The sequence below is a fragment of the Sceloporus occidentalis genome, unplaced genomic scaffold (assembly GCF_023333645.1).
Source record: "Sceloporus occidentalis isolate IW3139 unplaced genomic scaffold, rSceOcc1.0.p SCAF_5, whole genome shotgun sequence".
NCBI classification, from domain to species: Eukaryota; Metazoa; Chordata; class Lepidosauria; order Squamata; family Phrynosomatidae; genus Sceloporus; species Sceloporus occidentalis.
The window spans coordinates 174,356,180-174,382,678 of NW_028316985.1; the positions used below are offsets into that span (position 1 = coordinate 174,356,180).

General features: G+C 40.6%; 1 protein-coding gene across 5 annotated transcripts in view; it reads right to left on the reverse strand.

Annotated features, from left to right (window-relative positions):
- ARHGAP24 (Rho GTPase activating protein 24) overlaps nucleotides 1-26,499 on the reverse strand; it is a 308,726-nt gene that overhangs the window by 27,287 nt on the left and 254,940 nt on the right. For all 5 annotated transcript variants that reach the window (XM_089526176.1, XM_089526172.1, XM_089526174.1 and 2 more), the window contains one exon: nucleotides 12,581-12,788. In XM_089526176.1, coding sequence (XP_089382302.1) covers nucleotides 12,581-12,788 — 208 coding nt within the window. The remainder of the gene's footprint in view (nucleotides 1-12,580; nucleotides 12,789-26,499) is intronic.

Consider the following 26,499-nt stretch of genomic DNA (forward strand, 5'->3'; position numbering starts at 1 on the left):
TGTCTTAACTGATGTTCTAAATGTTCATGTGAAGTTATAAGTTACTGCAATGCTAGAACTCTGGAGATTGAAGGATTATTTCATTATGAGGGACAAAATTCTTATTTGGGGGTGCAAATTCCCCCCTATAACTACACCCCTACTCCCAGTACAGAGAAGAACATGTACCTGTTTGCCATGGAGCCGTTAAGAGAAACAAACTACTGTTTCTTCTACATGTATGTGTGCATCTGTGTGCCCTCAGGTTCACTGTCAACTTAGGGAGACCCAAGAATTTCATAGGGTTTTCTTACACAAGGAATACTAAGAAGTATATCTGCTAGCTTCTTCCTCAAAAATATAAAATATAGTATGTAGTATTCATTTGGTTGCCTCCATCCAAGTACAAACAAAGGCCGACTCTGCTTAGCTTCCAAGATCATATGAGATCTGGAGGTTTTAGGGTATTTAGGCCTTAGTCTACCTGCTCAAGCATAGTGTTATTTTATTTAAACAATTTCTCTTGGCTGTCCAGAAATATTCTCAAAGACTGGCATATTAAGTATATATCAAACACACATTTGATGATGGCTGAGGCTTTAATTCCCATAAATATATTGCAAATGAGGAGACAAGAGAAAGGGTTGTCATGAAACACCTGGGCAGAATCATGCTTCCATAATTTTAAAGTGCTATGGTTTTTGCTTTGTTAAGTACTGTGATCCAAAATGGGGGTAGCTATTTGTCACCGATTTTAGCTGGGCAGCATTTTTAGATGATCTTCGCTTCCCTCAACAACGAAGAATATCTTCCCTTTGAGGAAACAGCCTGCCATATGATGTTCATCAATACCACTTGAAGGGCAGATTCCAAAACCCTTTGATATTGTCTGGATTACTGACATCAAAAGGACAAGCCATTTCAGAGCTATCATTTCTGCTTGATCTCTTGTGGTCCATTGATGTAGCACAATATTTCTAGATTCATTTATTTGATTTCAAATACTTCTAAGACCACTATTTAACCTGGAAGGGATTTTGTATCTGCCCCACAAAGACCCCTGCCTATCATCCCATTCTTGACTTCAGCTTGAATGTACAGATCTGACACAGATCTGTTAACTATCCAGATAACTACACAGTGATAACTACACAGTTTGAGAACCAATGAAGTAACTATTATGTACATGCCACAGGTTTTTGAGTAATATTTTGGTCTAGATTTCTGAGCAACACCATAGATCCACTAGCTATTTATTCATGTGATAATGTAATGTATGCCCCTATTGACTTATTGTGACCCCATGAAATACACAGGATTTCTTAGGCAAGGAGTACTCAGGCATTGTTTGCCATTGTCTTCCACTTAATATAGCCCAAAGCACTGGTTTCTCTTTCAAATACTAACCAGGCCTGACCCTGGTTAGCTTCCAAGACCAGATGGGATGTGTTGTCTTCAGGGTCTTTAAGCATATTCATGTGATACTTGGCATTATTATATCCTCTCAGTCATACACATATCACCTCCATGGTCACTCTTCTAAATTCCTCTGAGATGTAGGCTTTGTTTATCTTTGGAAATTGCCCAGAAAAATGTTCCCACATAAATATTAATAGCCCATCTTTGTGACATATCAAATGTTTTCCCAGCCGAACACATCTTTCCAATCATAAAATAATGGCAGTGAGCAAATGATAAGATAATTTACTTTACAAAAAGATGAGGAAGAAATCCAGTTTCATTAAAAACGATTTAAGAGACTTCTAGTTTTCATTTAAGTTCTTGTTTACCTGTATAATTGGGGTCTAAAAGAATGTGGGTTCCTAAAATAGAAACAAAGCTAAATGTATGATTTTTATGATAATTCAAACAAACCCATAATGGAGTGAAATATTTGGGAAGCAAGCATTTAGTGTGCCAGTGATAGTAAAGGCATACTAGGCATGCTCTTCAAATAAAACTGTTCCAGATATTGTAGTTTTTTTCAGATTGTATGCCTGTCAAAATATATTATTATGTTTGTCATCAAGGAAAGACATTAAGGACAGTAATGGGTAGTCGTTACACTGATGGACTAAAACTGTTTTGGACTTGGGTTCAAATTTCTAATCAGCCACAAAGCATACTGGTCTATGGATTGAAAGAATATTCAAAACATTTCAAAAATGGTTGAAAAACATGTTTTTTGAGTATTGAGAAACAGAGATGAGAAGAATCCTGGACTGATGAGGATCTTAACATGTCAGAATCTTACTAAAATGTGTATGTGGTTGTTTTGTGCAGAAATCAGCATTTTCTGCATAGGAAACATCCTTTTCTATATGGAAAATAATATTTCAATGCTGGTTTGGACTGGTTTATTTCAGGAATATGTGCTAGGTGTTACACATTTGTAGTAAAACAGAAGCATCGAATGGGTTATTTATTGACTTTGGTCTAATCTGTACTGCAGAAATAATACAGTTTGCTACTGTTGTAACTGCCATGGCTTAATGCGATGGGATTCTGGGATTTGTAGTTTGTTGTGACATCAGAGCTCTCTGACAGAAAAGGCTAAACAGATCACAAAACTACAAACCCCAGAATTCCACAGCATTGAGCCAAGGCAATTAAAGTGGTGAGAAATTGCATTATTTCTGCACTGCATATTAGCAACCAGCCTCTCCTGTTGTGCTTCTGGTGTACATGTACTTAGCTCCACAGTGAGGGAAAGACAGTACGTTTGTGCAGAGAACAGATTTTAAAATAAAGTATATTTTGTGCCAACATCAAAATTCTGATACTTAAAAGTAGCATCTCAGTTTCATACTAGAAGCAATATCTCCCAAAGGATTAGAAAATCCTCAAGATGTTGTCACCCTGTGCTGGGACAGTCAGTCTCAACCAGAATTTTTTCAATATGTCCCTGCTCGCAGTTATACAGATCTTTTAAAATGGTATCTAAGGTGATTATTTATGGCACCAAAACACTAAAGTAAAATGGAACACAATCATCTGATATTTATCTGTTGGGAGGGAACAGAGCTTATTAGGAACATTATATATATATATCAACTGTGATCAAGGATTTATGCTATTAGCTTTTTCACAGAAATTGCAGCCTGATTTAGACATTACACTGGGACTGAAAAAATTGTGTGCTGGTTTAAACAGTCCACAAAATGGATGCCACCTCACTGAAATGCTGTAATTGCCCAGACATGGGCAGCACTGAATCTTTATGATCACTGAATGTTAATGGGGAATCAAGAGCATTTAAGCAAGACAGTGGCTGAAAACGGTCACTGGGAGACCATGTATGGCACATACCTGTCACTGGGAGACCATCTATGGCACATCTCTGTCTCCTAGCACTATCCTCACCCCCTACCCACCTTTTAAATGACATGACCCTGCATGGCCATTTCCATGTTCTTGAAGAGTAGAGGGAACCAGGAGAGAAATTTCCAGCAGTTTTCCAGTAACTGGATGCAATGTGTGAAGCATCTACAAGATGGTCTGGGCATTCTCAGGAGGTCTTTGCAGATGATGGCTTTGCAGTGCATTCAGCTACAAGAAAATAGCTAGATATAGCTCTCCTGATCCTCCCACTCTTCAATGACATGGCTGAAATGGCTGTACTGGGCAGACTGTTACTGAAAAGGTGAGTTGGTGGGATTTTTGTCACTGCACAGTTGGCAAAGAATTCTGACCTCTGCAACAACCAAGAAAGTGTGTTAATATTAGTGGGAGTAACTGTGTTGTAACTGACCACATGCCAGCCAACAGCTTCGCATAGGGTTGTCATGTCCTGCCGGCAGGCAGGACATTCACGTCTTTTGTGGTACCAGGACAGTCCCGTCCTGGTTGCTGCAAATTCCCAGATTTGGGGCCAGCTCCGGGGCCTGGTCCGCTGATGTGGCCATTGCTTTGGTCAATGATGTGGCGGTTGGCTAGCCAGCCAGCCGGCCGGCCAGCCACCCACTTCCTCCTCCGCCTCTGCACATGCCTCCTTCGCATGGGCCTCTTCTGCGCAGGCCGCGGCAGTTGCCCAGGCCGCGGCCAGCAGTAGCTTGTGCGCACAGCGCTTTGCACACCCGCGCACAGGGCTAAAAATGAGCAGCTTCTTGAGGCTGGCTGGCCTCAAGAGCAGCGGAGGCGGGACTGTTCCAGCCCCAGTCAAATGGTTTGACACCATTTTAACCATTGGCCAGCCTCTGGGAGCTTCAGAGGAGGAGGAAGTGGCGGCGGCGGAGGAGGAGAAGCACTGAGGGTAGGCCTCTGGCTCTGGGACAGGGGAAAGGGCCATTTCTTGGCACCATTTGGTACCGAGGAGGAGGAGAAGGAGGAGGAGGAGGGTGGCCATTTCCATTCATGTATTTTCACCAAAGTGCATTTTCTGTGTATTTTTTGTGCTTTTAATGCTAACAAGTCTGCCTTGTTTTAACAATGATAGTGATGATGATGATGATGATGGTGATACTGATATCAGCCAGCTTCTGAGGCATGTGCTCACTGTTTCTGAAGCCAAGAGAATGTGACTTTCCAAAGTGTGTTTTTGTGCAATTTTGTGCTTTCAATTCTAACAAGTCTGTCTTGTTTTGACAATGATGATGATGATGATATTTGATATCAGAAAGCCTCTGAGGCATGCACTCACTCTTTCTGAAGCTGAGAGAGTGTGACTTTCCAACGTGTGTTTTTGTGCATTTTTTGTGCTTTTAATGCTAACAAGTCTGTCTTGTTTTGACGATGGTGGTGGTGGTGGTGGTGGTGGTGGTGGTGATGATGATGATGATGATGATGATGATGATGATGATATTGATACTCTCTGAGGCATGGCCAATGTAAGTTGCTCTGATTTTTATAAACTCATGAGCAGTGAAGAAAAATCAAAGTACCTTGACCACGTACACACTTCTGAGAAGTACAGTTGGTGTAGGAAACCTGAAGCTGAGGGCAAATCCACTTCTTGTTAAACCACGTTGACATGTTAAATAAGCATAGCCATGTTAAGTGTTAAACCCAAAGGGTTTGGTTATGCACTAAGCCTCTGAAATATGCAAGAAGCAATGTTAAATAAAGCCATGTTAAATGCGCAAGGGAAGTACATTTCTGCCATCTGTCTAGGAATAATGCCAAAATGTACTCCATTTTGAGCATGCCTAAGAAACATGTGTTTATATTAATGCTTTTTAAAATTATTAATCTTTTTTAGTTGTTTGTGTGTCCTCCATTCTAAAAATATGACTTACATTTGGGGCTAAATTTTGTCCTACATTTTTTTACATTTGTCCCAGTTTGGAGGTTGACAGCTATGGCAACCCTAGCTTCACAGCATGTTAAAGGCTGCATCTGCACTTCAGAAATAATGCAGTTTGACACCATTTTAACTATCATGGCTCCATGTTGTAGAATTCTGGAATTTGTAGTTTGTTGTGGCACCAGAACTCGACAGAGAAGTTCTACTACAAACTCCAGAATTCCTCAGCATTGAGACATGAAATTTAAAGCTGTATCACCCTGCATTATTTCTGCAGTACAGATGCAGCCAAAGTCAATGATTGTGGGTGAACAGTGTCATTTTAATTTGAGGACTTGATTTCCTTTCTTTTGTTTGTCATGATGATTGCCTATGTGTAAGTCACCTGTTAATTTATGGTGACCTCATGAATGTTTCATAGGAAACATTGGAATGTTTCATGGAATGTTCAGAGGTGGTTTTGCCAGTCCCTTCCTCTGAAATGTAGCCTACGGTACCTGGTATTCATTGACAGTCTCCCATCCAAATATTAACTCCAAGTCATCTTGGACGAAACCGTTTATCTAGACCCATTTCAAATCGGCTTCAGGACAGGATATGGGGTGGAGACTGCCATGGTTGCTCTGGCTGACGATCTTCGTCTAGGCATTGACAGAGGAAGCGTGACCCTGTTGGTGCTTCTAGACTTCTCAGCGGCCTTTGACACAATAGATCATGACATCCTCTTGAAACGCCTGAGAGAGTTAGGAATCGGTGGCACTGCACTCCAGTGGTTCCGGTCCTTCCTTTCGGGTAGATTCCAGAGGGTGATGCTTGGGGACAGTCGCTCCTCGAAAACGGAGCTTAAATGTGGCATCCCTCAAGGTGCCATACTGTCCCCGATGCTATTCAACATTTATATGAAGCCACTGGGAGAAATTATTCGCAGACATGGGGCGGGGTGTTATCAGTACGCTGATGACACCCAAATATATTTCTCCATGTCCCAATCAGCAGCTATGACAACAGATGGCATTTCTCCCCTCAATCAGTGTCTTGAAGCGATAATAGGCTGGATGAGGAAAAACAAACTCAAGCTGAATCCAGACAAAACAGAGGTACTTACAGTAGGGGCCCCCAAACCAGGTATAGGGTTGCAACCTCCAGTCCTAGATGGGGTCACACTCTCCACAAAGGACTGTGTTCTCAGTCTGGGGTGCTCCTAGATCTGTCGCTTCACATGACGAACCAAGTGAATGCGACAATCAGGAGCGCCTGCTATCAGCTCCGGCTGATACACCAGCTGCGCCCTTTTCTGGAAGTAAAGGACCTAGAAACTGTAGTACATTCACTGGTAACCTCACAACTTGATTTCTGTAACGCGCTCTACATGGGGCTACCCTTGTGCCTAGTCCAGAAACTTCAACTAGTGCAAAATATGGCAGCCAGGCTGGTCGCCAGAAAAACTAGGAGCGACTGAATAACACCTGCCCTAAAATCTCTTCAATGGCTGCCTATTAGTTTCCGGGCACAGTACAAGGTGTTGGTTATAACCTTTAAAGCCCTACATGGCTTGGGTCCAACCTATTTGAGGGATCGCCTGCTCCCATATAATCCGCCCCGCACCCTCAGGTCCTCTGGGAGGAATCTATTGCAGCCTTTAAAAACCAGACTAACTGCTACCTCCCAGAGGGCCTTCTCTGCAATTGCTCCCAAATTATGGAATGGCCTGCCGGATGAGATCCGTCAAATTGCCAGCTTAGACAGCTTTTAAAAAGCTGTCAAGACGGATCTTTTCCAGCAGGCCTTTCCTGATTAAAGTGCCCAGCCACAGAATGACTGCCCCCCACATCATGTATTAGCCCACTGCTCTGTGCTTGTTATATTTTTATTGTGTTTTTTAATTGTGTTTTAAGTAGATATTTTAATTGTAACACGTTTAATCCTGTTTTAAGGGGGGGGGGTTGGGATATAATGCTGTAAATGTGGATATTTTAATATGTTGTGAGCTGCTTTGATTGTCTAGCTACAGAAAATGGGATAAAAATAAAAGTTTTATTTTATTTTTTTATTTAACTCAGGCTGACCCGGTTTAGTTTCCAAGATCAGACAGGACCTGATGCCTTTAGACTAGAGTATAGCTTATAATACATCATTTAATGGACTACAAATCCCAGAATCTAACAACCAACATGGCTAGTGGCCATACTGGCTGCATGATTGTGGGAGTTGTAGTCCAATAGGGATCTTTTGCAACCTCTGACTGGCTCTCCCTAGCTCACATGAAGCATTTGATTTCTTGAAGCATTCTTGGAAATAAAGGTGCATTTTCTGAACTGCTAAAACTACATGTGATAGCCACATTGCACCAGCATTTTCAACAGCACTGCCAAGTGTCTCTATTTCTCTCCCTTCCTCCTTCCTCCCATTATTCTTCCAATGCAAATTAAAGTGAGAAGAATACAGAATCACAGAGTTGGAAGAGACCTTGAGGGCAATCTAGTCCAACCCCCTGCCATGCAGGATCACAGTATCAAAGCACCCCTGCTGTTATCTTAAAGATAATAGGGCAGAGTGAGTGACATATGTCCAAGAATCCATGGATTTTGGAGCCAGAGAAAGAACCATTGGAAACACATTTAGTCACTTGGAAGACCTCTTTTAAAAAAAGAAGTGGCATTGCCATCTCTAATTCTCAGCCCCTCATGGCTTGTAACGTCCATGTCAGCATTGGTTTGCTCTATCCAAAATTAAAGGAAGTATGCAATGGGGTGTCCAAAAAATCCCAGTCCCTAAAACCCATTGGATAGCTCCTTTAAAATTCAAACTCAGGCTTGCATTGGATTCACTGCCTCACAGACATGGGAGTAACCACCTGCCACTGTTTTAAATGGTTCTGTTAAGAAAGTGAGGGGAGGAACAGGGACTGTTACATACACACATATCTAAAAACACTCTGGAGATCACTGCCAAAAACATCAGGCATTTTCCACAGCTGTTTCATTATTATCAATGGGACTGATTCAGAGACATTGGTTTGAGGATTAATGCTATGATTGCTTCTTGAATAATTCTTTTTGTGTGTTTGCTTGAAACGTATCTTGGGAGCAGAAATATCATAACCATTTAGCTGAAACACAGATGATTCTAATACAATCAGTGCTTATTTGAAAGTATTCCCATATCTTCTTCAAATTCCAATTTGGGAGCCATAATAATTGTGTGCTTGTTTGTTTTTTAAAGTAGATAGAAAGCATAAGAATACAATAATAATAATAATAATAATAATAATAATAATAAAAACTGATTGGAAGCAGTTTTACTTATAAGCAGATACATGTTCAAAAACCTTCTTGCTCTTCTCATTTAGTGATATTATTATTATTATTATTATTATTATTATTATTATTTTAATAATTTTTAAATTAACATAATTTAGGGCTTTTTAAAAATCTACACTTATTTTACTGGTTTCTAGCTGTGCCTGTTTTAACTTTGATGGATGAGTTCCTGCATGGGATACATAGCTATAAAGTCATAGCTATGCTCCATCTCCCGATCCATTCTCCCCTCCTCCAAAATACTCACCATAAAAGCCAGGCAGCTGTATTGAGTGAGAGACTTCTGTGGCACTGGTGAGCAAGGTCCTGAAAGATGACCTGTCTAGCCTCCTCCAGCCAGAGAGCCAAGGTGTGATGAGCAGAAGCAGGGACCCATGACACTTCATCACACTGTGGCTTGTTGGCAGGATACTCGACTTTGCAGGCTTGGCTTTGTAACTGGAGATTCAGAATTCCAGCTCTCTCTTCCTGGCCACTAATTTGCCACAAAGATGTGGACCCCAATGTGACTGCTTCTGCCTCTTTCATATGCATGAGAGCAGCAGGAACATGTCTGAGTGTAAACTCTTTAGTTTATCAGTGGCCTTCAGCATTGCACAAGGAAATAAAAGCTACCTCCTTCCTGGACATCCCTCAAAGTGTATATAATTGGCATAATACCAATTGTTGTTGTTATCCATCCTTGAGTCGATCTTGATCTCTGATGACCCTGTAGATGAGACATCTCAAGACTCCCTATGCTCCACTGCTCTGCTCAGGTCTTGCAAATTCATAACCATGACCATCCATCTAGTATGTGGCCTTCCTCTCTTTCTGCTTCCCTCTGCCTTTCCTAGCATTATTGTTTTTTCTAGTGAGCCATGCCTCCTCATGATGTGGCCAAAGTATGACAGCCTCAGTCTAGTCATCTTGGCTTCCAGAGAGATTTCTGGTTTGATCTGCTCTAGGACCCATTTGTTTGACTTCTTGGCTGTCCATGGTAACTTCATAGCAATGCATTTTTTCTATAGGATCTTGGCCACAGTGTGAATTCAGATTGTAAATCTTACTCACTCATTTTCAATTGCAAATCATGCTACCAAATGTCTGTCTAGGGGTGCATCTACACTGTAGAAATGATACAGTTTGACTCCACTTTAACTGCCATGGCTCCATCTAATAGAATCTTGGAATTTGTAGTTTTGTGAGGCACCAGCATGCTTTGGTAGAAGAGGCTAAAGACTATGTAAAATTACCAATCCCACATTGCATAGGATAGAGCTACTGTACTTAAAGTAGTGTCAAATTACATTATTTCTACAGTGCACATGTACCCTCGCTCAATATTGCCAACAATTCCTCAAGGCTTCAAAGGGATGACTTTTTCACTTTGCCATGCTATTGACTGAATTTAGAACTTGTTACATGCAATGCATGTGTTTTCCCACTGGACTTGTATCTCTTCCGTTCCCCTCTCCCCTTTGTCTTAGTGACTGGAAGAAAATGCAGTATCATAAAGCAGCACAGTCTCTATTGCTTGTTTTATTTTTTTTTATTTTTTAAAAAAATAATATTGTAAAATAGTTGGAGCTTCAGGTTACCCCTGTTAACCTGCTCTGCCTTCAGGCCTGTAAATAATAAAAAAAAAGGCTGAGCAGCAAAACCCACAAAGGCCATTTTGCAAAGTACAGCTATTCTGCAGGGGCCATCTTGCAGAACTGCCTTTATCGGGTAGTAGGAAATGCAGTTGCTGAGACCAGCAGAAATATTCCTTAGCTATATCAACACTGAAGCTCAGAGGCAACATCCCTCACAAAGCCGTCTCTCCTCAATAAATTGCAGAGCCTAAATGTGCTTACCAGTAGAGTTATAAGGGCAAGGACATATTTAAAAGCATTTCCCTCGCTTCTTCCTTTATCTCCCCAAATAATAATTTTGTCCCACAAAAATTAATTTTTCTTTCTCTCCCTGACTTTGCAGCATTCCAGGGAGTGAAATAATGAAAATCATCCACACTTGAAAAGTTACTATTTGCTGTGTTCCTGTGGTCACTTTAGTTGCTCCATTTCTCTGGATGCTGAAATTGTATTTCTAAATGCTCAACTGCAAACTGAAGCTGCTGCAATGCTTTAAACTTGGAGACTGATAGAAAATTTTAGATGCAGGGGACAAAATTCTTATTGGGAAGAGCAATGGGCCTTTTTCGCCTCCAGCCCAGAGCTACCCTCTACCTCCCTTTCTCTATCTCTCCCACACACACTGGAATGAATAAACATACAAAGTCTTCAAAGTACACTGAAAGACACCATTAGGAATGTCAAGCATGTTCACAATTCTAATGATCTTAGACAAGAAATGGTTGAAAAAATGGTCAGCCATGGTGAGGTCTTTATGCTAGATAAAACAGAAAGAAAAAAACCAACCAAGCAAGAAGGCAAACACAACTCTTATTTTCATTCTCCTCCCCTGCACCTTTTCATTTTTTTTGTGCCAAAAAAACCTCTTGGTTTATGCACAGAACCCACTTTTGCACACAATATTAGCCCTAAACCAAGACCCTATTAGTACAGATGTACTGAATCCATGAGATTTCCATACATGTTAATTCACCATTCAAATACTGAATTCTACTCTTACTTGTGACTAACCAACAGAGGTCCAGCCATTGTGCTTTGTGCAAAAACACTTGGGTTGGCCTCAAATTAGCAATATGTATGTTGAGCTACATGTGCAGGGTGAATTATTCACCACAGTGCAACAAACGTAAGCCTGAATACTGTTGCTAGTCATTTCTAAAGCATCCCAAACTGAATAAATGGGATTTACCTGTGTGTTGATTTACCATTCAATAATTCATTTAATGGGTCTACTTGAGTTGGGATGGAGCAATAATCTGCTATCAGTGCAAGTCAAACTGCACAGATAACAACTTGCCCATTGTGCAGTGCACTTGCACAATGCAGTTGTACAACAACCACACCCATTCATTGAAATGTGTTGTACAATGTTGCTATTCTGAATAGCACAGTGCTGGTGCAGTGTATTTCCACAGCTGGATATTTATGCTATGTTGTAGGGATGTTGGATTGCAGCCTGGGATATGTGTGTGTGTGTGTGTGTGTGTGTGTGTGTGTGTGTGTGTAATCCTTCACAAAATGTTTACAGAATCTACATAGGTGAAAATCACTTTTTTTAAAAAAGTGCCTAAATTCATGCATACACACTAATCCCTGGGAGGGTACATTGCTTATATTTTTCCAATATTCTCCATATGAAAATGGTTCAGGTCTCCTAACGCCAATCTCCCAGGGCTTAAAAACTGGATTTCCTCCCAAAGTAGGATTAAAAAAAAAATCAGTATTGCTAACAGCTTGACTTACAATAGCAACAGTCCAACACTTCTTCCCCATGACCCTGTCTGTGTTCACCCAAAGTATCCCTGATTGGTTTAATTTTCTGCCAGTCTCATACTTGTGGGAATATTTTAAATTAAAATGGACTACTAACATCTGTCAGCTGGTGTGTCACTTTCTTTTATACCATACTGTCCTGAAGTATCAACCTAGTGACTCAATATTTTCCTTTGTGGCACTCTGTGTAAGCCAATAGTTTATTGACACTGGCCTTATGCCATTGCCACCTGTCTGGGTGTTTATTTTGGGACCATCAAGCAGTGAGGATAAACACCTGTACCCTATGGTGAGGAGGTTTTTTCCCTTAGCAATAGCAAGTACTTTTCTAAACCATTTTATCAGTGCACTTAAGCACTCCCTAAGCAGTTTACGTTGTGTAAGCTAATTCCCCCCCAACAAACTGGGTATTCATTTTAGTGACTCAGAAGAATGCCAGGCTGAGTTGACCCAGAACCCATGGCTGGTACTGAACTCACAGTCTTGTGGTTTGTGAGTGAGTGGCTGCAGAACGAGCATTTAAGCACTGTGCCACCAGGGCTCATTTTGGGGGGGGGGGGGGTGGCCAGAATGCATGAAAACTGCTTGCAGAAATGGGGGGCTTTGGCTTTGGAGATAACCAGTGAAAGGAGATACATTTGCCATCTTACCGGTCAAACAGTGGCTTCTCCCCACAGTCAAATGCATCCTGTAATTCTTTAACAAGGTTTGCTTGGCCCGGCAGTCGAAAGAGCCCTTCCTCCTTCAGTCCACGCAGCCGAATGAAATCCACGCACTGTTCTACCAGCATGGGAGCCAAATGGTTTCCGTATCTTTTCTCATAACGGACTGTATCTTCCAGCTTCTGACCAAAAATCCCTGTGTGTGACAACAAGAGGAGTGATGGGTTAATTTAAAGAAAAAGATCTCCAGATAACAATGTTGAACACTTCTGTGATGATTCTTTGTATGTTGAAAATATATTCCTCTCTTCCTTCTACAATCTCTTCCTTTGTTGGCTGTGCAGTGCTTTAAGTAATAAATGGCAGCAGGGTGAGCAGCTGTACTTACAGAGCCAATTTTATATATTAAAATAATTGGCACTGAGTGAAAATCCAATAGTGTATTCAGATCCTCTCATTTCTGGTTGAGAACCTAGCTGTCACGTTTATATGCAGTCCCTCCTGCAAGCAATTTATGGCGACATATATAGGGTTATTTAGTTTTATCCTGCAAATAACTCTATGAACTAGGTTGGGCTGAGAGATTGACTGGCCTAGAGTTTACCTGGTGAGCTTCATGGTTGAGTGAGGATATGAATCTTCCTGGGCCAAGCCTAAAACTCTATTATATCTGATGTGAGAAAGCACTTTTCAGTCTCAGGCAAGATCTGGTGTCAAGAACTACTGCTACAGCTACTGCTACTATCACCATCATCACCATCTTCATTTATAAATAATAAATAATAAAAAAATTATTTGTATACCGCCCTTCCTGTGATCAGGGCTGTGAACAGCACAGTACAAATACATATATCCATATACAAATACAGTAAAACAAACTATTAAAATTGTTAAAACCCCCCATCAGCCAGCTACCATTGCTGTCGAAAAGGGGGAGACTAGCTGGAACTTATGTCGGGAATGCCAAACGGAACAGGAAGGTTTTTAATTCCTTCCTGAATTGGGCCAGGGAGGTGGCCGAGCGGAGCTCTATGGGCAGCCTGTTCCAGAGGGTGGGGGCGATGATGGTATAAGACCTCCTTGTTGTGGAAGCTACTCTAGCCCCTGGGACCCTCAGTAGTTGCTGCCCAGATGTTCTGAGGGTGCGGGGTGGAATGTATGGGGAGAGACGGTCCTCTAGGTACCCTGGGCCCAAGCCATGTAGGGCTTTATAGGTTATAACCAACACCTTGTATTATAACCTACCCTTTCCCCAAGATTTGAATGCAAGGAGACTTTTCTTTATTGACCTTGTCATTATCACATCAATAGCCAATACAATCATTATTTACATTATTTACATGGTCGTTTTTCTTTGTCGTTATACATCTCACCCTCCCTCCATCTGCTATATTCTAAATTGTGATTAGGAATTTTGTAGAGCAATATATGTCTGTATTCCCAATATTCCATTATTCTTTTATCATCTTTGATGATTTGTCATTTATCTAGTATTCTATTACATATAATAAAGTTTTTCCATGATATTTACATAATTTGAGTATGTCATTATTTTTGTTTACTGCATGATGATTATCTCTAATAATAATAATAATAATAATAATTTATATCCCGCCCCTTTGAGGTCAATTGGGGCAGCTAACAGCAATAAAATACAATACATTGTATATCAAAATTCCCTTCCCCCCTAAAAAATTATTAAATCAAATATAATTAAAACCAACAAATTAAACAACATTAACGCATACACATTATTACAAGACAAAAACAAAACAGAACAAAACAAAACAAATAAAACAGTAAACTACAGTAGCATTTCCAGGGAGGACCTTGGGGACTCTCATGAGAAGAGGGTTCCTGAGGCCAGGGTTATCTATCCCGGAAAGGCCTGCCGGAAGAGATCCGTCTTGACAGCCTTTTTAAAGCTGTCTAAAGATGTCAATTGATGGATCTCGTCCGGCAGGTCGTTCCATAATCTGGGGGTGACAACAGAAAAAGCCCTGTGGGAGGTAGCCGAAAGCCTAGATCATTGAGGCTGCAGCAAATTCCTCCCAGAGGACCAGAGTGTGCGGGGAGGATTGTATGGGAGGAGGTGGTCCCTGAGATAGTTTGGACCCAAGCCATTTAGGGCTTTAAAGGTGATAACCAACACCTTGTACTGGGCCCAGAAACTAATAGGCAGCCAGTGAAGGGACTTTAATAATGGAGTCATATGGTCCCTCCTCGATGTTCCTGACACTACTCTGGCCGCCATATTCTGCACTAATTGCAGTTTCCGAATCAAGCACAAGGGTAGCCCCATGTAGAGCGCATTACAGAAATCTAGACGTGAGGTTACCAGAGTGTGTACAACAGTCTCGAGATCCCTTACTTCCAGAAAAGGGCGCAGTTGGAGGATCAGCTGAAGCTGATAACAGGTGCTCTTGAATGTCACATTTACCTGATTTATCATCAGGAGCAATGAGTCAAGGAGCACCCCCAGACTGCGAACACAGTCACTGGAGGAGAGTGTGACCCCATCCAGGACTGGAGGTTGCAACCCAATTCTTGGTTTTGGGGCCGCTACCGTGAGCACCTCTGTCTTATCCGGATTCAGTTTCAATCTGTTTTTCCTCATCCAGCCCATTACTGCCTGGAGACATTCATTGAGAGAGGGGATGCCATTAGAATTTGAGGCCGACAAACGAGACACGGAGAAATAGATCTGGGTGTCATCAGCGTACTGATAACACCCAGCTCCATAACTCCGAATAATCTCACCCAGCGGCTTCATATAGATGTTAAATAACATCGGGGACAGTATAGCACCCTGTGGAACCCCACAAGTGAGCTCCCTTTTACTGGAGCAGCTGTCCCCGAACATGATGGGCAAGGGTTGAGAGGGCAAGTTGTTTTCCTCACCCTACCAAGGAGCTTGTCCACGTCATTGGTACTTACAGATTGCAGCTGATCCAGAATAACTTCATCGACAGAGTTGCTGGACACCTCGTCTATGGTTTCTGTTAAAATATTGGCGTCTAAGTCGGGTCTTATCTGAGAGATTTTATCTACAAAGAACTTATTAAATGCGTCGCAGCAGGCCGTCGTCGGGTTAAGTAAAGGATTTGGTGCAGGGGACACCTGCGTCAGCTCCCTCACCACCCTAAACAGCTCTGCTGGACAGGACTCTGCAGACGCAATACGTGCAGAGAAGAAGGATCTCTTCGCTGCACGTTTTGCCTCCCGATAGGACCAAAGAAAGTTACTATGGCGAGTTCTGTCGGATAAGAGTTGAGTCTTTTGCCACTTGCACTCTAGTCGTTGTCCAAGCTGCTTCATATTCCTAAGCTCTGGTGTATACCATGGCTTACAGTTTGAAGTGGAATGGCAAGGATGCTTGGGAGCGATCATATCGATAGCCCTGGGGAGATCGGTGTTCCAAGTATCAACCAAAGCATCGACAGGATCACCAGCATTCCCAACCATTAAACCCTCTAAGGCTTTCTGGAACTGAGTTGGTTCCATTAGCCTTTGAGGGTGGACCATTCTAATCTAATTAACAAAAATTAATAAACCATACAATTACTTATTATGTTGTCAATATTTCATCAACCAGGATATTCTCTTTTAGGAGACCTTTAAATTAAAAAAGATCACTATATATTTCAAAACATATAAAACACCAACATCAAAATAGAAATAAACTATTAGCAATATTAAAACAATGCAAAACATGTACTTAAAATGGATAAAAAGCAGTTAAAACTGTACAGTTTAAAACAGCAGGGCACCCTCTTATAAGCCCTTTTCTTAAAAGCCTTCATTTCTAAAAACCTGTTGAAATAAAAAGAGCTTTTGCCTGCTAACAGAAAGTGAAGAAGGAGAGGGCCATTCTAGGCTTTCTAGTGAGGGAGTTCCAAAGACCAGGAGCAGCTAGACCTTTCACCAGGAGGTCTCTCCTATGGAAAGGCCTCTCCTATGGATTTCAAGGTCCAGACAGGCCCATAGTGAGAAATAGGGTCTGTCATCCTGGATCTAATCCATATAGTGCATTATAGGTCAGAGCCACCATTCTGAATTGTGCCCAGAAACAAGCTGGCAGTGAGTGGAGTTGTGCGAGCAGGGAAGCTGCATGATTCTATAACATTAAAAACCACTACCATACAACCCAAAACAAAACAAAACAAAACAAAAATGCAAAAGACAATTCTGTTTCAGCACTGAATACTTTTCCAAAGGATTTTGGGATGTGTTAATATCAGGCAAAACTTTCACAACTTTCTTGTTTCAATGCTATTCTTCCAGTTTTCAACAGGAAAAACAAAACAAAACAATGGTGAATATGCTTTCTATCCCAACAGTGGAAGCTGGTGGCTTGCACACTGAATCTTCACTGGGTTTCAGCCTAATCTTTACACAAGCTATTCAAAAAACTCAACCATTCATACTAAACCTCAGAGAGAACCCACTGCCCCTCCTGAAATGGGAGATAACAGCTGCCACTGGTGTTTCTATCACTGACCTTGGACTGGGCCATTTCACATGTGTTGTGCTTTCCCTATTGTGGAGAATGCAGAGTAAGTGAAGAAGACTCTGAGACCCAGGTGTCAACAACAAGCACTCGGATCTTTGAAGCTTTGGCTACCCTGTGCTCTCTTCCATGCTCCCTGGTGTAGTTCTTGCTGTTCTAAGTCTCAGACTGACAATAACAGTGGAGATTTCCCTAAGTGCTGTTTCCTTTACCAGCTGAAAGGGCTAGTAGTTCAAAGGAGCCCACTCCACAAACCCTGTGAGCCGCCTTGGCTCCAGGGAGAAAGGCGGCATATAAATGAAATAAATAAATAAATAAATAAATGCCCTGCTCTGAGGCTAGTTGCAAGGGTGAGTAAAGTTGGGAGAATCCACTGGCTTAGGACCTTGGGGAGGCAGAGTGATTTAAGCAGAGCATCACCTGGTCCATTCACAGGTCAGATTGGGACAGTCAGACAAATTAGCCCTACACTGTTCTGTACAACAGAACCATAGAACTGGAAGAAACCACAGGGGCCATCCAGTCCAACCCCCTGCCATGCAGGAACTCACAATCAAAGCACCCCCAACAGATGGCCATCCATCCTCTGCTTAAAGACTTCCATTACTCTCCAAGGGAGTGTATTTCACTGTCAAACAGCTCTTATTGTCAGGAAGTTCCTCCTAAAGTGGAATCTCTTTTCCTGTCCATTGTTCTGGGTCCTATTCTCTGGAGCAGCAGATAACAAGCTTGCTTGTTTCTCAATGTGACATCCCCTCAAATATTCAAACAGGGCTATTATATCACCCCTCAACTGTCTCTTCTCTAGACTAAACATACCCAGATCCCTAAGTCGCTCCTTGTAAGGCATGGTTTCCAGACCTTTCAGCATTTTAGTCACCCTCTTCAGGACACACTCCAGCTTTTCAACATTCTTTTTGAACTGTGGCACCCAGAACTGGACACAGTATTCCCAGGTGAGGCCTGACCAAAACAGAATAGAGTGGCACTACTACTTCCCTTGATCTAGACACTATACCTCTATTGATAGTGGCACTCAGATAATTTTTTGGCAATATTTAAATGATGAGAAACTAATATATTCGTATGTATTATCAATATTCACGCAGGCATTTTATCCTGAGATTTGTTCCCTGTTTGTAACATAGCAAATGTGGGCCACTGTGCACACAGAACTCATTGCACGCTTTTCTGAACTGCAGCTTTCAGTTACAAAGAACAGAAGACCAGTTTGTTTGTGTAACAGATGAGTAATGGTGCACATAGATATTTGCCTTCTGATAGCTCACAATGAGAGCACCATATGCTAGAGAATTTCTGGGCCATCACATTTTTTATTTAAAATTATTCTATACCCATCTTTCTGTTTACTGCTTCTCTTAGTCATAAAGAAAGGAATTAAAATTGAGTGGATAATGGATGGATTCAATGTTTTCTTGATTTTCAGTCACTGTGAGGTAATGCCCTTGTGGAGCTTTGTTCTCAAGAGCAAGCATGTGAGAAATGAACCCCTTTATGTAGCCAAAGGAAAGTAAGAAAATTACTGGCTCTTAAATGCACCTTTTGGAAATATCAAGAAAAGGTTCTTTCTCCAAATGCAAATGCTCCATAAAATGTAGAGTTTCAAGGATGCTAAGAAGGCTTTCATGGCCGGCATCTATGTTTTTTTTTTTATGGGTTTTTTGGGCTACATGGCCGTGTTCTAGAAGACTCTTCTAGAACATGGCCACATAGCCCAAAAAACTCACAAAAAACCATTTTGTTTATGGTTGGTTGACAGAACTCACCAAGCAAATGGTGAGATTAATCAACAGAACCCTTCCTTCCTTCCTTCTCCCAAATGGGATTCAAAATGGCTTACAATACAAATTAAAACAAAATAGCTAATATAGTCTGGAGTAGAAGACTTAAAAAACATTAAACCATCAATCCAATTAAAGGAATGCTTTTACAACATTGACTTAAAGCACAATTAAAAACACATGAAATACATATTACATTTTTTTAAAAAAAATCAGCATACCTAATTGTATGTCTCTCTACCCTGATGCGCAATTAGATGTGCTGTTTTTTAATATGCAAAATGTAAAATTTAATATGTTTCACTGAAGCCCTGTTTAATGAGGAAAGTCATAGGCTGTTGGCAAAAAGACAGCAGTGAGGGAGGAAATCAAACCTAGCTCAGGAAGTAGTTCCATGAGCAGCCAGCCACCAAGAAGCCCATTTCTGTGCCCTCATCAGATGGGCCTGGGACAGAGGTGGAACAGAGAGGAAACCCTCCCCTGGAGATTGTAGTACTTGAGCAGGCTCCCCACCACCATTCCCTTCTCCTTTTGTGTCATGTCTTTTTAGATGTAAGACTGAGGGCAGGGAATGGTCTAATTAAAAATAATAATAATTGTAAACCGTTCTGAGAGCCTTTAGGGCTGAAGGGCGGGGTATAAATACCGTAAATAAATAATAATAAATAATATGGGAAGACAGGGGTGCTCAGATAGTTTGGGCTTAAGTGGCATATGGCTTTATAGGTCAAAACCAGCACTTTGAATTGTGGTCATAAAAGAACCAGCAACTAGCGAAGCTATTTCAGGAAGGGAGATATATGCTCTCAGCTCTGGTCAGCAGCCTAGCTGCACACTTTATTTTCTGAGAACTTTCACCTCTGAAATACATCAGCTACACCTAACAAAGATCAAACTGGCAGAGTCACATGGTTAACAAAGGAAACATTGAATAGTTATTTATTAACTGAAATATTTCCCACAGTAGAGGTTACACAAATATATGTAAGGGCTTTTTTTTTGTCCCTCTGCATTTCCACTGAAGTTCAAACCTAATCCTGATTGAGCTGTCTGCAAAGCTTATGAGAAATTATATACATTCTGCCAGTATGTCTGGCTAACAATCTGAACTTGCTGTAATTACATTTTCCATTGTAATCTACAGGGGAAAAAAAGTCCTGGAAAAGTGCCTTCATTTGGTATTATCAGCCAGGTAATTATTTTGAAAGCTCGGGGATATACAGGGAAAAGCAAAACGTACCAGCCAATAATTTTTTTGTACATTCACAGCACAGATCCAAGATCACTCAACATGGATTAGTAACTACTTGTTATATTTTAATCAGCCTTTTATATCTGAAGTCAGAATGGTTACGGGTTGTTAAAGTGCACAGCATAATCTTTAGCTGTTATTCTCAAATTATGAATCTGGAGGAGTGGCTTTTAAAATAGTGACCTACGAGACCTTGGAAGACTTTCTTTTTGTCGAGAAGGGCACTAATTGTCATGTTTTCCTGATTACTTGTAATGTTTTCCTGCTATGTACAGCTGTAGGATAAGGATGAGTGCAGCCAGATAAGTCTGAACAGAAGGTAAGTCAAGTTTAGAGATAAACCACTGTATACTTTGCAATAAAAAGATTTCTGACTTCCAGAGGCCCTTTACAATACCCAGTGATAATACTATGTTTGCCCTTCAACTGTCATAGCTTCATCCTATAGAATAGTGGAGTTTGAAAACTGTTGAGGCACTAAAGTTCTCTGGAAGAGGTTTCCAAAACCTGCCCTCCAAACAGCAAATTTCAGAATTTTATAGGCTGGAACCATAGCAGTTAAAGTTAGATCATAGTGCTATAACTATTTAGGGCCCTGGGACATAGAATGTATCTACAGTGTAGAAGTAATACAATTTGACACCTCTTTAACTGCCATAATTCCATCTTACAGAATCCTGAGATTTATAGTTTTATGAGGCACCAGCACTCTTTGGCACAGAAGGCTAAAGATCCAGTATAACTACAAATCCCAAGAATCCATAGGATGGAGCTCTAGCACTTAAAGTGGTGACAAATTGCATTATTTTCAATGTTGCCCTAGTCTTTGAGTTTGTCATCCAATGACATGATTCATGAGGAGCAGTTAGTGATTAGCTCTACCCCCTGCAAAACCATTTTACATTTGTCTCCCCCATTATTTTGTAGTTGACATTGGCTAGTATGGCCTTTGGGGTCCCCTTTGAGTTTTCAGATTGGGAGATTGCACTTCACAGAACTGAACAGCTTTCCAAACAAAGGTGTAAGCTTTCATTCAGTCAGGGATAGCCCACTGCAGGGAGACTTGGGGTCAATTTAGCCTGTGGTGTTGTATTACAGTCTACTGGAAGTGACATCACATCACATCCAGTCACAATTTTTGTCTGGTTTTTGGGAAAACATACCAACAAACCAAAAAACAAAACAAAACAAAACAAAAAACCAAACAACCATGCATTTAAGGGCAAAGTCTGTGGAGAGGTTTGAAGGAAGAAGGCCAAACTGCAACATTTGCAAGGACTTTTTTTACACTTGAGGCTGTGTGGGCAGAGAAAACATTTCAGTTTTGGGGTGTGGGGAGGAAAATTAAAGTGGCTTTGGGGGACTGGTAGTAAGCTTCAGGGGTTGATAAAGTGGAGTTACAGGACCATATGTGGTCTGCAGGCCACACTCCCTACCCAAAGTTTAAAATAAAATTTGCTTAGCCCCTCAGAGCTTAAGGAGTGGTTGTTGCTCTTAACTTCCTTCTGATTCCTCACAGAAAGCTCAACTCATTTAGGATATATCTTGTGTCACGTTCATATTATTGTACTTTTGAATGCTGAATCTAAGTGTGGAGGTTGCTTTTTATGGGTATAAAAATGTGAATGAACCCAGTGATGCCTGGTAGCTTCTATCTCAACAGAGATGGTGAATCTGCTCCTGATTTTAGCCTGAACTTTAATTGAGCTGTGCTCAACCTATTTGAGAGCTAAAATTCAGCACCTTGGATAGCTTATTTTAATTATGGACTAAAATGAAAAGCAGATTCACCAACCAACAAGCACAATTGAAGGACCAATGGTGTTTAAAAGTGAATTATATATAATTCCTTGTGACTTGTTATGACAGCTGCAGGCTGAGGAGATTGGATCCTTCAGAAGCATAAGCAAGATGAAAGACTATGGATTACAAAGCATAGACTGTGGTCATTTCTTCCCAATGTGCCACACTGGTGATTTCAGAGGGCTCTCATTTTGATAGAAAAATGCAACATTCATCCATCACAAAGGATGCATGAAGAACTGCATTGCTCAGATCTATTTCATGCAAAATTACCCAACATCTGATGTTCAATGGGCAGAGTTCTAAACTGTATAACCATATAATGATTTATTCATTAAACATGAACTGTGTATAGTGGCAAACTGCTAAATTACAATAAAATGCTAGCTTGTTTGCTTGCTATCTCACTTAGGGTGAGTTTTCAACATCATGCAAATCCTGTATATATTCTGTATGGGTTCACAAAGCTCCAGTTTGTGTTCATGTGGGCAGAAGCTGACAGAGAAATATAATCAATGGCACCTGGTGGCTTCCATGTCAGTGGGGAGCTGAATCTACCCTGGGTTTTAATCTGAACTTTAAAATATTGATCTGTCTGAAATACCTTGCTGAGAAATGCAGCTACACTGAGTCCAGGGATCAACAAAATTGATGAAGCCATTCCAGATGAAATAAACATTGTGGAGTGATGCTCAGGATAGCCTGAAGAACTTGTTGCCAGACATCCCATGAATCAAGACCAAGGCAGCCCACCTTTTCTGCACAGATTCATGATGGATCTGTCTGACACTGTGCTGATCTCTCACCAAATAGTTAAATATGAGGCTTGACTGCTTCCACCACCCTGTTAGAGGAGGCTCAACACTATTCAGGTAATGAAACTATTTTAAAGTTATGATTCAGCATGTGGGATAGTTCAGGCTAAAGGCTAGAGTAGATTGATTATCTCTCTTGCATGGAAGCCACCAACTGCCATGATCCTATATAGGTGTAATTCTTCACTAATTTCCTTCTTAAAGGAAACATTGGATAATTTTAGCAATTTTCTTCTCATTGTGAAAAAGTCTTTGAAAACCATGCAGTTTTGAAAGAAAATGTGCAATCTGGGTCTTATCCTGTGCAAAACTGTTTGTTTTCCAACAGAAACAGCATTTAAGTGCAGCAAATAATATTTCAGCCCAGATATCCTGTTTCCTGCACAGAAAATGAGTAATTGGGGCTTATTCTGTGCAAACTTCATATAGTTGATTTGCATAAAAAACACCTTTTTCGGCACAGTAAATATTTTTTCTTATGCAGAAATAGACATGAAAATATTTTTCTATGCAGAAATAGACATGAAAAACCACCACATGCAAATTTTGTGTACAGCAAGTCCTGAATTGCGAAGACTATCATGAATTGAGGATACTTATCCTCATGGTTTCTCAACACTCAAATAATATAGTTTTCAACCATTTTGGACTATTATTTCAATCTCTACCCTTGTCCCTATTTTCCATCACTGATCTTGTCTTGGATATCACCTTTAAGGTTCATACTAAAGTCTGGAGAATATTTGCTACCTCTGACACCAAAGCTACCAGTCGCCACTGATCATAAGAAAAGGTGTGGTGGATTGGACTAAAGGACCATTTTGTCCAGTTTTGCCCAGTAGACAACCAGATGTCCTTGAGAAATTCACAAAAAGAACACAGAGGCAATGCCACCTTCCTACTCATGTTCTCTGGCATGAAGGCATACAGAAGACAATACATAGCCACAATGAGTAATCATGTATAGCTGCTGGAGCAGTTTCTTGCTGTAGGTACATGCAATAAAACAGGCAGAAATTGCACACCAACTTTGAACAATTTCCTACATGAAAGGTACCACTCAGTAAAACAGAGAGAACCTTCATGGTTTTATTGGGCCCTTGTAAAGTGATCAAAGAGAACTAAGCTCAAATTGACATTCTCACATTGGGTGATCTCTGTCCAATTTACAATCTTGCAACTGACTTTATCCCATGCAGCTGGTGTGAAGAGAAAATAGGATAACCTCTGTAGATCGTTCATACCCTGTAATTATGTTCATAAAACATTACCCTATAACCTGCCCCATGAAACGGATTGGGAGCCCTTTAGCATCACAGGTCCTATTGAGTTAATCGAGCAAAACTTCTCCATCCGTTTTTATTGCTTCCTCCCTAGGACATATACACTGTTCAAAGGTATATGGCAACCCTCCCTTCCTAATGGCTTCACTATGTAGCTTCCCTTCTACGACACTGACCAAAAAAAGGAAGAAATATTAGGGTCAGCATCATTTTGTAGACAACAGATTCTTTCCTTGACACTGTTTGTGAGAACAATATAACCATAAATAAATAAATAAATAAATAAATAAATAATAAACAAACATCCCTCTGTGAGGCATATCTTCTGTGTTCTTTCATGAAAACCAGAGCTTTTAACAGCTGCTATGGGCAGCATATTTTTTTTTTCACTACAGAAAAGATACATCAGCAAAAAAGCATGACAAGAACTATAGACACAGCAGATGGTTCTACACTTGGGGGGTTGCGATATTTCATTATTTATTTATTTAAAATATCTATAAGCCTTTAGGGCAGGAGTGAGTAACTGTGGCAGATGGAGAGGATTTTCTGCCCTGGAACACCACCCCCAGGGCACACAGAGACTGCAGCTGAACAACTTCTCAGTGCAGCATAAATATCCATATGAAGATATGTGCTGTGCCAGCTTTACACAGTGCCATGCAAAACAGCAACATTGTGGAATGTACATTGAAGATTACATGCTATTTTACATTGCACAATATGTAATACACAACTGGAAGGCACAATGTGTAACCATAACGTGCAAGGCACACTGCATAATGGCAAAGTGAAATCAAAATGCACATCATGAGTGTATCAGCCACACTGTTCACTCTGCCTACACAATTGTCCTGATGGTCCAACTACAACAACACTCCCCGCCTAGGAATACTACTGCTGTACAACGACACAGTTCTAAACTGCAGAACTGTAAATAGGTTTATGATGATGTAAATTCCCAACAGGATGATGGTCAATTAGAGATGAACAACACACTATCATAAAAATCAATTAGATACAAAAATATATTAATAAAGTAGATCCAGTACTAAGTATGGCTCCCCCACAACATATGTAATTACTCTTTGAGCCAGAAACAATGCAAATGGGGAGCAATTTGGGGAGCATGAGATGAGCAACATGGGGAGCACAAGATGAGGGGTGGAAGTATTCATTTTATTTTATTTTAGAAGAGAAATTATCAGTGCTAAGAAAAACATTCTGCAAACAAACTATGAGTAAAAATACAACTACAATACACGTCATATCACTTAAACTGAAAGGTAGTACATCAAACACAAAAGGAAGTACTTTTTCACACAATGCCCAATTGATCTACAGAACAAATTTGCCAAGGTTGTTGCTATGGCCACTAGCATAAGTGACTTTTCAGAAAGATGTGATAAACACACTGATGATAGCCGTATCAGAGAATGGTAGTGAGGATAGAAAAATCTCAGCTCATATTAGCAAGGGCAACATGCCTGTAGCTACCTGATGATGGAAACTAGCAAACTAATTTGGTTGGCTATTGTTGGAAATCAACATGGAACTATCTAGAATGATGGTCTAACAGTAGTATTTCAATTATTCCCTGTCTTCAGAAATGGGAGGATTGATTTAGATACCACTTTAAAAAAAGCCTTGACCTTCAAAGAATCTATAGGAATGCTGAAACTCCATATTGGGGTTTGGCAATTCAGCTGTTAACATCTAGTCTATCTGATGGTCTTTATGAATTATACACAGCTCTAGGATTTGGGTACACATACAGTGGGCCCCTGGTATCTGCTGGGGTTTGTTTCCAGGACACACACACACACACACCCCATGGATACCAAAATCCATGCATGCTCATGTCCCACTAAAGACAATGGCATAGTAAAACGGTGTCTCTTATATACAATGGCAAAAATGAAGGGTTGTTTTTGGAATTTATACATTTTAAAAAATATTTTCAAACTGTGGATGCTTGAATCCATGGATAAAAAAATCTGTGGATACAGAGGGCTGACTGTAGAGACAGCCAGAAACTATTTGGAAACCAAAATGACACAGAAGCTAAAGGCTCTGAAACTAAAAATGTAGAAGCTTGAAATTCAGACTGCTTCCTAGTTCTAATTTTCTACTTACAACAAGAATACTAGGTTCGATGACAAAACATCTCAGACTTAGTTTATTTTTTTAAAATGGACAGTTCTTAGGGAACTGGTTTTATGTGTTCGAATGGTTTATGCATTTGATCATACTAGTTGCTTTGGACTTAAGGGGGCTGGAAGTGCATTGGTTGCATTGTTGACCTTTTCTTACATGTAACTCTGAAACAGAGCAACATGGAACCCTTTGTTCACTCATTGCCATTGCTTTCTTAACAGAGAGTCATGGCATTGTGGAACTATGCAGGAAGGAGGGTGGTAGCAGTCCCATCTCCTTATGAAA